Source organism: Lichenostomus cassidix, chromosome Z (assembly GCF_008360975.1).
Source record: "Lichenostomus cassidix isolate B80296 chromosome Z, HeHo_3.0, whole genome shotgun sequence".
NCBI classification, from domain to species: domain Eukaryota; kingdom Metazoa; phylum Chordata; class Aves; order Passeriformes; family Meliphagidae; genus Lichenostomus; species Lichenostomus cassidix.
Genome location: NC_139511.1, coordinates 33,314,106 through 33,328,587, shown reverse-complemented (window position 1 = coordinate 33,328,587; position 14,482 = coordinate 33,314,106). Strand labels below are relative to the sequence as shown.

Genomic DNA, 14,482 nt, shown 5'->3' with positions numbered 1-14,482 from the left:
AGAATTAATACTTTCATAGATGAGGAAAATGCAGTATGACTACCTAAACCCACTTTTAATTCTTACACTTTATTTCTTCCTATGAAAAGTACCCTAATATTTCAGTGTTCCTCTCTCTTATTTTATAGTCTTGTAATCTGCAAGTACTAGAATTGCTTCAAATGCAATTTAAAGTCTAGAAAAGCAGTGAAAACAATAGTGTTATCAAAGTAAGGAGAGAACACAGAAATGCTGTCATTTAATCTCTCCCTTGTTCTACATTTTTAAGATAAAACCAGTCCAGTCTCTTACAGCTTCAAGCTTCAGTTTCACCTTTGGAAAAGAGAGCTCAAAGCAACTTTTAGATGCAGAAAGAATATATAGCCTATTTACAAAGACTTTCTTAGAGAGTTAACAGAGTTTCTTTTTGTTTCCTTTTTATTCTTTTTTTTTTTTTTTTTTAAGTCTTCATAAAATATGCTTTTCAAGTGAACACTCTCTAGGAAAGCATGATCCCAGGGTTATGCATTTGGTTTTTATTTTCATATTGAACAGTGAAAGACAGCTTGGTAATGAAATAGTGAGATTTTTGGGAGGAGCATGGAAGAATAAAGGTAAAATGATAATAACATGAACAATGCCTTGCTAATTAAAATGCCTTGATAGACAAAACAAACAAAAAAAAAAAAGAGTGACAGGTGCACGTATGCAGGCCAATAGCCACAGTTTTTATCTAGTAGGGTCAAATTACCTGCTGACACAAGCATATTAATATCAATGAAGTGCTTTTCTTATTTTTGGTGGAAACTTAATTGTTGATGTATACCAATACCTCTGCCTTACACATAAAATCTCTCGAGGAAATAAACTGCATAAAGAAAATGCAAATTATTTTTTATATATATGCCTGTCTTTTGCACTTTCTGGGATCACCGAATACTTCCCCTTGTCCAACTGATACATCCCATTCTATTAACAGAGTAGAAAGTTTATGTATGTTGTTTACAGGCATTTTTATCTTCTCACAACAGATCTAATACTGAGTGGTATATAAACATTATATTAACAAATAAAAGCAGATCTGCCAGCAAGGCATAATCTATCAATTGCAGGCTTAGCATGACATCCATTGTGAGAATCTAGAGATAAACAACCGAATTACGTCATGGATGCAGACAGTTTTAAAAAGTCAGAAAGCAGAAAAACAAAGGACTTTAGCAAACAAATGCTCCAAAAGACAATTTTTGGCCGAGGAAAAAGTCATCACTGAGAAACACTTTCTTTGCAACTTGAGAGACATCAAAAACTACATTAAATTAATGACAGATATTTACACTTTTTTTAATGTCAGTTTGGGAAACAACGGCAAAGAGAATGAACACAATTTTCTTGTGTAAAAAGATTCTTCCCACACTATTTTGAGTTCTGTACAGACAAACAATTACACAGAAAATAAGTTGTTTAAAGAGCTTTTTGACTATGAGATCAAAAAATAGTCACTTTTTTAGCAATGAATAGATTTGAGAAAAGCCACTCTGACTGGTAATAAGCATCTCCTCAAACTGCAAAGCTAATAAAGTTTGGTTTCTCATGAAATCCTGTCTCATACAAGCTCAATGCCATCCAGTGAGATGATATTCTAACTGAAACATTATCCACAGCTAAGTCACACACGACAATTCCCTCCTGTGCCCTTTCTTTTATGCCCAAGAATAGGTTAATTTGTTCTGAAACCTTTTCATCTGAGGCCAATAAAAATTTCTCTTCATCTGGCCACATACTTTTAACAAAATTCCAGGGACTGTTTGTTTTTGCAACCTCTACCCTGTAAACCAAAAATGATACCAGAACAGGCTAACAGACACCAAGCTCACACTGAAGAAACCTGAGGAAGAGAGGTTATGAACAGACCCATATGCACTCTGAAATACAATACAGCAAAGAAGAAACAGTCTAAGAGATTCCTGGACCATTTAGAAGATAATTTCCTGACAGAGTTGGTGAGTGAGCCAAGAGGCCAGGTGCCCTACTTCTATTTGTGAACAGAGAAGGCTGATATGATGCTTGCAGACCATCTAAGGCACAGGCAACCATGCAATGATAGTTTTCAGTTCTCAGAGCAGTAAGGAAGGGGGTCAGCAGAACTGCCACCTCAGACTTCCAGAAGACAGACTTTGCCTGTTCAGGAGACTAGCAGACAGAGTCCTTTGGGAGGCAGTCCAGAAGGGCCAAGGCTTTCAGAAAGGCTGGACATTCCTCAAGAAGATAATCCCAAAGGCAGAGGAGCAGACTATCCCTGTGTGGCAAAAGAAGAGTCAATGGGAAAGAAGACCAGCCTGACTGAACAGAGTTTTGCTAGAACTCAATACGAAGACTGAGAAATGCTTGGGAGACAACCCTGTGCAATGCCTCAGGCTTGAGGCAGAGTGGCTGGAATGCTTCCCAGCAGAAAAGGACCTGGGGGTGCTGGTTGACAGCAGCTGAACTTGCTGTGTCCAGGAGGCCAACAAGGCCAATGCCACTGGCCTCCTGGCCTGTACAGCAATAGTGTTGCCAGCAGGACCAGGGCACTGATTGTCCCCCTGTACTCAGCACTGGTGAGGCCACACCTCAAATCCTGTGTCCAGTTCTGGATCCCTACAAAGAAAGACATTACAATGCTGGAGCATGTCCAGAGAAGGGCAATGGAGCTGGTGAAGGGAGCACAAGTTCTATGAGGAACCTCTGAGGGATCTGGGATTGTTACACCTAAAGAAAATGAAGCTCAAGAGAGATCTCATTGCTCTCTACAACTACCTGAAAGGAGGTTGGGGTCAATCTCTTTTACCAGGTAAGAAATGCTTCAAGTTGTGCCAAAGGATGTTTACACTGGATATCAGGAAAAGTTTGTTTACTGAAGGGTTGTCAAGCACTGGAACAGGCTGTCCAGAGAAGTGGCTGAGTCACGTGTAGATGTGGCACTTAGTGACACGGTTTAGTGGCAAACTTGGCAGTGCTTATTTGACAGCTGGACTTCATGAGCTTAAAGGTCTTTTCCAACCTAAATGATTCTATGATACATCTTTTCTGCATTGGCATAAGACCACTTTTGCAATGATGATTGGCAGACTTTCCTTAGAAAACAATCAATCATCAATATTAATTCTCAGGTAACCTTCCCATCACCAAGTTACCAAGCTTTTCTCTCTGTTCCATATTTCCACTAGTTCTCTGAATCTTGACTTCCTTTGTAGAAAGTGGGGTATATTGAAGAGGAAAAAGAGAAAGATTTTCTGATTTTCCTAGTTCACATTCTGGCAGTTAATCTTTTTCCCATAGTGCGGAAAATGCAGAATAATTTCCAAATGCAGAAGAATAATTCTGCTCCCTCACAATGTGAACAACAGGTCTGTGAGGATAGCTATTGTATAAAAGGAGGCACTGCTGTCACCCCACTTAGTCTTGCTACGCTGTCTGCTGTGGATAAATTTTCTGAGGAGATTCAACCTGAGACAATACAGCACACTCTATAAATGCCTACTTGGTCAAGATCCTCAGCAGACTCAGAAGAAACAACTCACTTTGGTTAACTCAACTAATTGCTGCTCAAACTTAGCCTTTAGAAAGTTGCAGTACATCTGTACATATTCAAAAGCAAAATTTCTTGCACCTGGGAAATTTGTGTTAAATTGGTTGGTGAACAGACAGCACCTCACTGGGTTTTTTGATAACCACATTTAATTAAGAATGGAATACAACATAACATACAAGGTTCAAAACGCAATTGCTGATATGCCCTGGATCTGTACATTAATACTGCAAAATTCTAGTAACATTCTTCTATCACAGCTCTTTGACTATAACTTTCAGGAGTTTTAGAACAGCAAACCCTCACAGCATAACTGTGTTTTCCATATAGACTCAAACACCCATATTAATTATCAGTAGAGTTAAAATTTTACATCCACCCCATTTTTCTAGCAGCTGACAGAGCAGAATAAAAATAGTAGCTTGCCATGGCATAGGGACCTAGTTCAAAGAAGCCACTCAGTTTGTCAGAAGGTTTCAGGTGTAGTGGATGGCAGCAGAAATCTATGTAAGCCTCGTAAGAGCTACAGCTCACTTTTCAGCTCCCCTCCCCAGCTCTGGTTTTGGCTCAGACCAGCTTGAAATAAACACTCTCAGAAAATATTCCATTAGCCCATGAAGCCTATGGTTCAAGTGGGTATATCTGCTTTTCTACCTAAATGACATATGCAAAATTCCTTCACTCTCTCTTCACTTTCTGATGACAAAAAGCATGATCAGTTACTGTTTGGATGACAAGAACCAAAAAGGGCTGAAACATTGTCATTGCTTCAACAGGACTGATGCAAGTACAGGTGGATCAGGAAAAATTTGTGATAAGCTCAAATATATTCAACAAAAACATTTGTCAGAAAGGCCAATAGGAATAGGGAGAAAAAAATCATCATTGAATGTACCCCAAAATGTTTGAAGTTGAAAAGTCAGTGTAACAAGATTAAATCTTGTCATATTTTCAAGGAGCTGAAGACATACACCCAAAACATCATTTAAGGATCAGGAGAAAAATAAAAGGGATTTTTTAAACCTCAGTTTTTGAATAGTAGTAAAATATTCTGAATGAAACTTACAATGAGTTAGTTAACTAGCATTTCAAGGTAAGAGTACAGAAGTTTGAAACATCTATAATTAAATGAACACAAGGAAATGACACAACCTAAAAAAGTTGAATACTGAGAATATATGGAGAATTTGATCTGAATTTCTTGAACTGGAGAGTACGTTTCCAACACTGTACTACAGAATTTCTTAGGAATGGAGGGAATGGAAGGACAAAGAGAAAAAACTGACAACAAAGATAAACAACAACCATTCCTGCCTTTTTCTTCACCGGGACTTATTTCAAAGGCACATTATTTCATGACAACACCACTACAAGTAAATACATCTTTAAAACCATCTGCATTATTATCTTTATCCGCCACTAAAAAGAAACCAGGCATCAACCATAACTGTTTTCCTTATGTAAAATGTAGCTCTGACTACAGAAAGTATTGATTGAAATCACATCTCAACAATAGCCATAATAATAAGGCAACTGAAATTGTATAATAACTGTCCAGATTAGTCATAGGATGAGACAGTTTTATAAACAAAGTCCATACCACTACTCCCATTATGGTTGTTCTCACTGTTTTTCCTACGTGACCTGCAATGATATCCATTAGAATTGGATATAGTGCTTTCAAAATAGGTTCCACCCATTAAAAAGAAAACAGGAGCAAAGAAACAGTAACAAGTTCTCCAGAACTTCCAGAAATTAGGACCAAAGATCACAGGGATGCACTTTTTTCCAAGTTATTGCCTTTTTCCCAGACCAGCAAATATCTCAACTCAAGTAGCAACAATTTATGCATAAAATAAAAACAAAAGGTTTCGTAACACTGCCTTGAACACTATTTATTAAATATCTTTCATTCACCTTGAATCCACGAAACTCAAGTCAACTGGCCTTCCAAATATTAAAGAGGTTTTTAGCTAAAAAAGTCTTGGCAAGATAGCAGATTTACCCATAGCTACACTGTCAGTTCTTAAACTCCTAACAACAAATATACAAGCATCTTGAAAACTGAATTTGAATCCTAAAGTACCATATGTTACATAGAAGTGGATCTTAATTCAAGTAATTGTTTTTGTACAGTGACAGTTAATCTTTTTTCCTCGCCTGACCCTTAGCAAAATTATTCAGCCTTCAGATCAAGACATTAAATGTCATCTACAGAATCACTCAATGTTGACTTAGTCAATGAAGGCTTTGTCTAAAAACATAATATATAGGTGACCCTCCCTGAAAACAAGAATTACTCTTTTTATTTAATTTTGTTATATAATACAAGCAATAAGCTGTAAAACCTGCTGTAATACTTAAAAGAAATATAAAAATAAGCAAAAATCCATAAACAATTCTGAATCTAATATTAAGTGCATATGTTATTTAGTTATCTGTAGTAGCAAAAGCAAAACATTCATACCTGCGCCTGGAATGATTGCCAATTTCGTTTCAACTAGGCCCATTTTAGCAGAAGAAGCTAAAAAAGAGAATGTAAAGGAGATCTTACTACAATGTAGAGGGGGAAAAACCCACAGAAAATATGTGATGATGACCTAGAAGTTTGTTAATTTATTAGATTTTCTTCAAAAACAATAAATCATTTTAAAAAGCATTTGTTTATTAAAAATACTTCAAATAGATTCAACTGATCTGCCTTTAGTTAACGATCCAACAACCTCCATCAAGGCAAATTCAGTACCTTATTAATTTATAAATAGCAAATAAGCAATTACAGTGAGTAACAGAGACTTGTTCCCAAATGGAAAGTACTAAAAGAAAATGGCTGTTATTGTTTAACATCTTAGAATGGGGTAGAATTCTGTATCTGATTATTTGAATTCTTTAGGTGACAGAATATTCTGTAAGGTCAAATAACTTTATAAATCCTAAATTACTGGCAATTGTTCAGGACCAAATTTCCATTTACTTTTCATCAATTGGCTTTATAGTTCTGACAGCTTATTAGCTCGAAGCTCCTCTTTCCAAAAGTTGTTGTCATTTTTATAATTTAATTTCTTGTGTAATAATTCTCTCACTAGCAACTTTTGTTCTTTCCCTGCACCCTGTTTAGATAAAATCAAATCTCCATCTAGAGCACTTCAAATGCACAAGAATTAAAAAAATAATAGTTACATAACCCTTCTGGCAATACTGATAAAATTAGGGTCAGAAGAATCAAATAAACATTTAACAAAACCAATCCAGCTAACAGAGTTAAGTTGTTTTAAATGAAACATTAGCAAGCACTTAGACAAGCTTCTGCTAAAGTCTTTTAAAATAATGGGTTATAAACAACGTCAAACACAAAATAAGTTTTATAACACTGTTGCCAACAGATGGATTAGTCAAGCCAGCTATAACACTAACAATCCTATATTCTATAGCAGCATTCAGACCTACCTGCCACCCGTATATCACAGGCTAACGCAAGTTCTAGGCCACCACCTAAGGCAGCTCCATCTATTGCAGCAATAGTGGGTACAGGCAAATTAGCTGAAAAAGAAAGCACCAATTAACACCAACCTCATAAAGGACATCTCTGGAAGGTGAGTTCATTACATTTTGCTCATTGCACAGTCATACTATCGGAAAAAAGTTTCATAAAATAAACTGTGACTAAAAATTGATTGATCAGCCACACTTTGGCCAAAAAAATGACCCTCCCTCTCCCTCTGGGACTGAATAGGTTTCCATGTATTTTTCTCTGGCTTCTGCTCACTTTTCACACAAATCTGAAAAGCAAACTTCAAGAACACAGATAGCAGAGCTAGACAAAGCACTTATGCAAACAATCCCAGATGAAACAGAGCTGTATGTATGCAGGTATGAGCCTTTGAGGCTTGCACAGGTAGAAGATCTCTGTGTCTTGACATTCTCAGACCACTACTGGCAATAGTGGCCATCACTATTGCCCCTTTTCTCCTGTAAAGAAGGAGCTAACAGCTTAATAGGGGCAGGAAAGTCTTCAGCTTGACAAGCAGATGCACATGCTGCCAGCACAACTGACAGGTAGCAGGGCTCCAGAGGCCTGCGTGACCATGGCATGGTTTGTATCTAATTTATCATCAGTATTCTGGCACAGGAAACTCATTTAAACAATCAGCTTAAAGTACTGCTTTTCACCTTCTGCAAGTTTAAGTTTTCTTCGTCCTTTTTCACCAAAAAGTTTGATGAAAAATGCATTTTCACTTGAGAAATAAACTTGTATATTACAGCTTTAATTATATTTAACGTAACAGTTACCACAAGCTATCCATTTTAAAATATACTCAAACAGTATTACAGTAGTACATTATTACTGCTGAAGTTCCAAAGATAGTCAAAAGCAATTCATTAGCTGGACACTTGGGTGTACAGCTTGTTGAAATGTTAAACCAGCTCTTGACAGCAATAGCTTTTTCTGCAGATGTTAAAAAATATTTTCTTTGTTTAAATGTTTCAGCTAATTTAATTCAAAAACCAGCTCATTCAGTCTTAGCCAAAAATAGAAAAAACCTTCTGTTAACATATAAATGAAAATGAGAAGCGAGAGATTTACTTCCTTTTAAAATATAAAAAGGTAATATGACAAAAATTATTTATTTAATGCATAACTACAAATAATACTTCCTTTTCCTAGTTTACTAGCTAATTCTAAATTTAGAAATTGTTCTACCTAGTTTACCTTTTTCCTGTCCGACAGATACACTTCAGACAACTTCATTAAAAAAAATCAATTAAATATTGGTGTACATCAGCATTATAATTATTATACAAATCTGCAATTTCTCACTGGGTAACAAACAAAATATGTAATTAAAAAAAGGTTATTTTAGTTGCAAATCGACCTGCTTTTATGATTAACAACTAATGAAAATCCAATTGTCTTTAAAAAAAGAACAGAAACTTAGCAATGATTTTCAAGATTCTAACAGATGCTTTAAAACAAAGCCCCTGCATTGCTGTTTTGGAGCATGATTAATAGTGATTACCTGAATCAACTTCAGCGTCAAAAGAGGCTACTGATTACTGTTTGAAAGAGCTCTTTCAATGATTTAAAAGAGCTCAAGGTATCCATTATACCTGCCATCTGCCCCAGAAGGTATAGGAGATAGAGAAATAGTAGAAAAATCTGCTCTTTCTTTATTTACTTCTCCTTAGTTATATGGAAAGGCAACTCTCATTTCCAGCAGGGCCAGGTTGCTGACAGAAACTTATAACCCTGTCAACACAACCAATTTGCCAAACAATCTTGCAATTCTGCTAGCTGACACAGCTAGCAATTCTCTTAAAGGAATATGCCTTTGCCATGGGTAAATAAAAAATAGTTTTCCTGAACACGAAGGCAGGGTCATTGTTAACTACAGTTTCCAGCAGTTACTGCCTGTATGAATGTTCCATTTATCAGAGACTAGCAAAGAGTATCTTGAGCACTATATGCATAGCTTTAGCAGTACTCCAAAGCAGAATACTTTCCTAAGATAAGCAACTTCCGGAATTAGCTATGGTGCAATTCAAGTAGACTATTACACACGGAAATGAAAGTTAAAGAATGGATATTATAAAACAGCTTGGTTTCAAGAATTACAGCCAGCATTCCTATAATGAAATAATAAAAAATTCATAATTCAAGGAGAAAAAGAGGCGCTTGAGAATGTATGTTAGAATCATCACTTCCCAAGGATATTAATTTGAAAGAATCACCTGACAGTGAATGAAAGGAAAAATACAAGTTCTCTGTAATAGCTTCGTGTATATCTATTAAATGAATTTAGGAAATTAATCCTTTTAACATGTTCTTATGAAGAATCAGAAAAACTAGCACAGAAAAAAGTTAGCAATCATTTGGGACTGTAAACTGAGTTTCTAGGCTACTAGAAGTTGTTAACAAAGGTAAAGTTTCTTGGGGTATTAATATTTTGTAGCATAAGAGGCACCTGATCGCATTTATCTGCATGACTTTAATGTACAACGGCAAAAGCTATTGAGCCCATAACAAAAACAGAGATGATGTTTGACAAATAATGCCCTGTAGACTTAATTGAGTTGTATGCACTCAAATTTTAGGAAGAATAAATTACACAAATAGAGAGGTCAATCTCCACAATGATTCTACATGACAAGGCTCATTTGCTATGAGTGATAAAAAAAGTATTTAAAGCTTTACCAAAAAGCCTAGTGGTTTTACACTTTAACATTCAATATTTTTGTCACACTTCAAATCACAGGATATAAATTTCAGGCAATTGTTGTACTACTAATCATTAGTGTTAAATTCTAGATCTGATACAGGTTTATCAGGATGCAAGCATGAGCTGCATAGTGAAATCAAAAAGGAATTTAATATATATGTAAAAGAAACAGATTATCCAAACTAAATGAGAGAGTACAACACAGAGACAAGAGCAGACCATGTATATAGACAATAAATGTTAGTAGTTAAAAAGACTAAGTAATAAGCAGCATTGAACTTTAGTTAGAGAATTTCACTGAGTTACCACAGTACATCAAAGTGTGGAATACAAAATAAATAAAGGTAATTCACACAATGAATTCAGAAAGGATACTTCCCACATCTATTCTGTTATAAAACATGCTGCTTGTTCCTTAAATACACTTCTATCCTGCATCTAAAACACTTCCCAAGCAAACGCTAATAGTCACACCCTAACATAACATCAATGCTTAATTATATTATGAAAAGGTTCTAAGCACAGTAAAGAAATAGAAGGGTCCAATTCAGTTTATGCTATGTCAGCAACAAAGCCAGATGTAAGACAAAAACACATCCTTATATTTGAGATCACAGGAAGAGAGAGTTCTAGCTGAAGAGAAGACAAACATGAGCAAGCAGAGCAAAATAAATTTTATGTATTAAGTTATTTGAGGAATAATCTGTTAGCACAGAAGCTGACAAAACGTGTAAAAAAGCATCGTTGATGGCTATTCAAGTCATGATACACATAGGGTGACCAAAAGGTAAACTGAAGAACTTCAGTAAGAGAAAATAAACTTAGTAACATTAGATAGCTAAACTAAACCCATAAAAAGCCCAAACAAAATAAAAAATTATATAGCAATATAAAGAAATGGACCTGCTTCCTACTCTGCACTAACTGAATCTTCAGCTCAACTTCAGGAATACATCCCTGGTTGACAGACATGTTGCATTAAGTTTTAGATTAGGTTGACCAGCAGCATCTTGTAGTCTTTGGATAACTCCTGCTCTCCTGTGACTGTCCACTACTGAAAGACATAAACATTACTGAAGAGTAAGCTAAATTCTCCCACAATTTTGCCATGAGTACAGAATATCACAGAAGGAACACTTTGCAATCAAGCATATTAAAACACAGGTACTGTGTTGGAAGTAATTTCAAAGAATCACAACTGTTGTGAAGAAGATAATTGTTATTTCATCTTCAAGTGACTTTCCACAGGATGACTACTGTTGGTGACTAAAAGGGATTTCCTTTCTACTTAGAGATCATGATATGACAAACAACAGGCCAGCATATGAATACAAGGAACTGGTCTGGAGGACTTGACCACTAAATAGTTTCTCAGCTGTGTGCCATAAAGCCCACACAGCTGATTCATATTATTGCAGACACTGACATTCCCCAAATAGAAAGCAGAAATTGCCTGGATTCTACTGACCTGAATCATATGTGACTATTTAGTCCTCTGACTAATTTATTAAGAAAGCTCTTATAAAATTATGGATATGAAAAATAATAGCTGAGATGAAACTGCATTAAATATGACACTTTTTTAGTAATGCTCAAGCAGCCTTTTCCTATTCCTCTACAACGTCACTTTAACACTACTGATAAAAAATAAATAATCTGATCAACAAGGAAAAATTTATTTTCCACAATTACTGAAGAAGAAGGAAGTATGAAGAATGAATACATACAGTAAAACCTGAATGGCAACAATTTACATATGAAAGTAGCCTTGTTTTTATGAAATATTACATGCAGTAGATTTCACATAACAGGCAAAAAACACATTCCTCAGATGGTGTCCAATTACTCAGAGGAAGACCTATCACTAACAATGATCCCTTACTGTGAGTTCCTGAAACAGGCAGAGGAAGAATAAATAATATGGTTATCCAGAATTCCAGACTTTGTGATTTGTGTTCCTGGTCAACCTGCATGAACTTGTCCAAATTGATTAACTTAAAAATATTTAATACTCAGAAAAGAGAATTACTAATTCAGAACATCAAATTCAAAAAGACCAACCTCCTAGGAGAGTCCTCCTTGCTTGCTAAATAAATTTATACCTGTAATATTTTCTGCAAGCAACTGAACCACTTATATAAACCACAGATAACTGTACTTACATAAAAGGAAAAAAAACACATTCCTGAGCTAGGCACAAGATTTTGATATTTCAACTATTCAAGTGCCAATGAAGCGTATTAGAATCACCCATTTGTAGCTTTGCAGCAGTTCCAGCCAACCTGAAGAGTACCTGCAGTATTCCCTTCCTTTAGCAAGGATATAGTGGTTATCATTAAAGAACTGAAGTCCAGCAGACGTAGAATTCAGTTTCTCTTAAAGTAAAAGGTCTGCACTGTTACTTCAGCAACACTTCATGATTCCCCTGAATCAGAAAAGAAAATTCCATGAAAGCCCACTTAAGCCCTAACAATGTACAAATACTATATGGTCCCTCAGATACAATTAACTTCTATTTTTGAAGTACAGTTTTACAGATTTGGACAAATATTTTCAATTCAACTAATTATAGCAGTCCAAATTTGGCATCCAAGAACACTCAAATGAAGCCCCAGTTTAGGGCATACCTTTTTATGCATTCAATATAAAACATTAAAATGAAAGACAGTCACCTTAACTTCCCTTGCTATTGCTATGTTGTCCTATACTGGACAATGTCCAAAAAGCCTGACTTGTCTTTAATTATGAACAGAAGAATTCTTGTTTCCCAGAATGAAACTGAAAAGGAAGTAGTGAGCATACTGTACTTGCCTCAAAAACTGAGAATCCATCTAAGACAGAAGTAGCTAGAGAATTCAATTTTAAATGACAACACAACTGAGTTGCCACAGAACAAAGAATTTGATTGTACAAGCTATTTATTCCACATGCGCATTTCTGATTGTTTGACAAATTAGGTTGATCAGTGAACAGCTTACTAGGGCAAGCAACTTCAGGGGATATTTCCAGCAGCTCATTTTTCCTTTTGAATAATGGATTTCATAAAACATAAAGCTAGTAGGATGAATTGTATAAAAATATCCTGCATACTGTCAGTATTACGTGGATTACTAGAGGAAAGTATGCTATAAACTGAGGAATAGATTAACAGTTCCACAATTTGTTTTCTAACTCTAGCAGATTAAGAAAGTGTGGCAAATATCTGCCCACATACATCTGCAGCACATGAGAAACCTTTAAATCACAGAATAATTGAGGCTGAAAGAGACCTCTGGAGCTCACCTTATCCAGCCTGTCTGCTCAACCAGCATCACCTTGAACAGGTTGCTCAGGCCCAAGTCCGGATGACTTTTGAAGATCTCTAAGGAGGGAGACTCCACAACCTGACCAGGTAACCTGTATCAATACTCAGTCCCCCTCACAGTGAATAAGGACTTCCCCATGCTCAGGGAGAATCTCTTCTGTCCCAGTTTGTGTGTGCTGCCTTTGGTCCTGTCACTAGATACCACCAGAGATAGCCCAGATTCATCTTCTAACACCCTCCCATTTAGATACTTATATTGCTGAGATTATCTCCCGAGCCTTCTCTTCTCTAGGCTGAACAGTCCTAGCTTGCTAAACCTCTTCTCATAGAAGAGATGCTCCACAGCATTCATCACCTTCATGGCCCTTCACTGGATCTTCCAGTACTCTGTGTCTTTTACTGGGGAGCCTTGAACTGGCCATAGTACCCCAGCAGTGGCCTCACCTGTGCTGATGACAGGGAAAGGATCACCTCCCTCAAGTCCTGGCAACACTCATGCTAATGCAGCCCAGGATACCACTGTCATTCCTTGCCACAAGGGCACAGTGCTGTCTCATGTTCAACTTGGTGTCCTACCCAGACCGGCACAGCTTTTCTGTGCTGCTGCTTTTCATATCATTACCCCTATAACATACTCAGTTCACGAGGTTGCTTGCATTTTCCTTTGTTGAAATTTATGACATTTCTGTAACTCAATTTGTCCAGCTTGCTGAATTCCCTCTGAATGGCAGCACAACCCATTTCTTATGATTTTACATCACCAGCAAACTTGCTGAGGCTACACTCTACACCATCATCCAGACCATTAAAGATGTTGAACAGAACTGAACATGGCACTGCCCCGGGATACACACTGCAGGCTAGAGGCCTCCAAGCAGACTTCATGCTGCTGAAGCCCAGTCTGCACCCATTCATTTAGCCAATTTTCAATCCACTTCACCACCTTTTCATCCAGTCCCTACTCACCAGTTATTCTATGAAAATCTTACACAAGAGATACTGTCAAAAGCCTTACTGAAGTCGAGGTAGACAATACCAACTGCTTGTTTCTCATCTAACAAACTAGTCATTTCATCATCGGTTGTAAGACTGGTAAAGCAAGATTTTCCTCTTCTGACTCCACGCTGAATATACTTCATGACTTTCTTGTCCATCATGTGTCCAGTAGTAGTTTCCATGTTTAGTTGTTCCAGAACCTTTCCAAGGACAAATTTTAATCTAAAGATAATAAAGTTCCCTCCCCATTTCTTAGTATATTTTTTATTTAAATGTAGCAACAATGGAGACTTCAAACTAATAAAAGTGGTCAAATGCCCCCCAAATGTTTAAATACCACTAAGTGTGTATCTGTGGATTGATTCCATAATTGAAGGTCACCCATTAGGAAAGCAAGAAAGAGGAACAAAGAGTCAT

General features: G+C 36.5%; 1 protein-coding gene across 2 annotated transcripts in view; it reads right to left on the bottom strand.

Moving 5' to 3' along the window:
- AUH (AU RNA binding methylglutaconyl-CoA hydratase) overlaps positions 1 to 14,482 on the bottom strand; it is a 103,573-nt gene that overhangs the window by 48,223 nt on the left and 40,868 nt on the right. The window contains exons 5-6 of one of the 2 annotated variants that reach the window (XM_085043573.1): positions 6,995 to 7,087; positions 6,015 to 6,071 (exon numbers count right to left, since the gene is read on the bottom strand). The exons of the other annotated variant lie outside the window; for it this stretch is intronic. Of the exons in view, the coding sequence (XP_084899699.1) occupies positions 6,015 to 6,071; positions 6,995 to 7,087 (150 nt within the window). The remainder of the gene's footprint in view (positions 1 to 6,014; positions 6,072 to 6,994; positions 7,088 to 14,482) is intronic. 2 annotated transcript variants of the gene reach the window in all.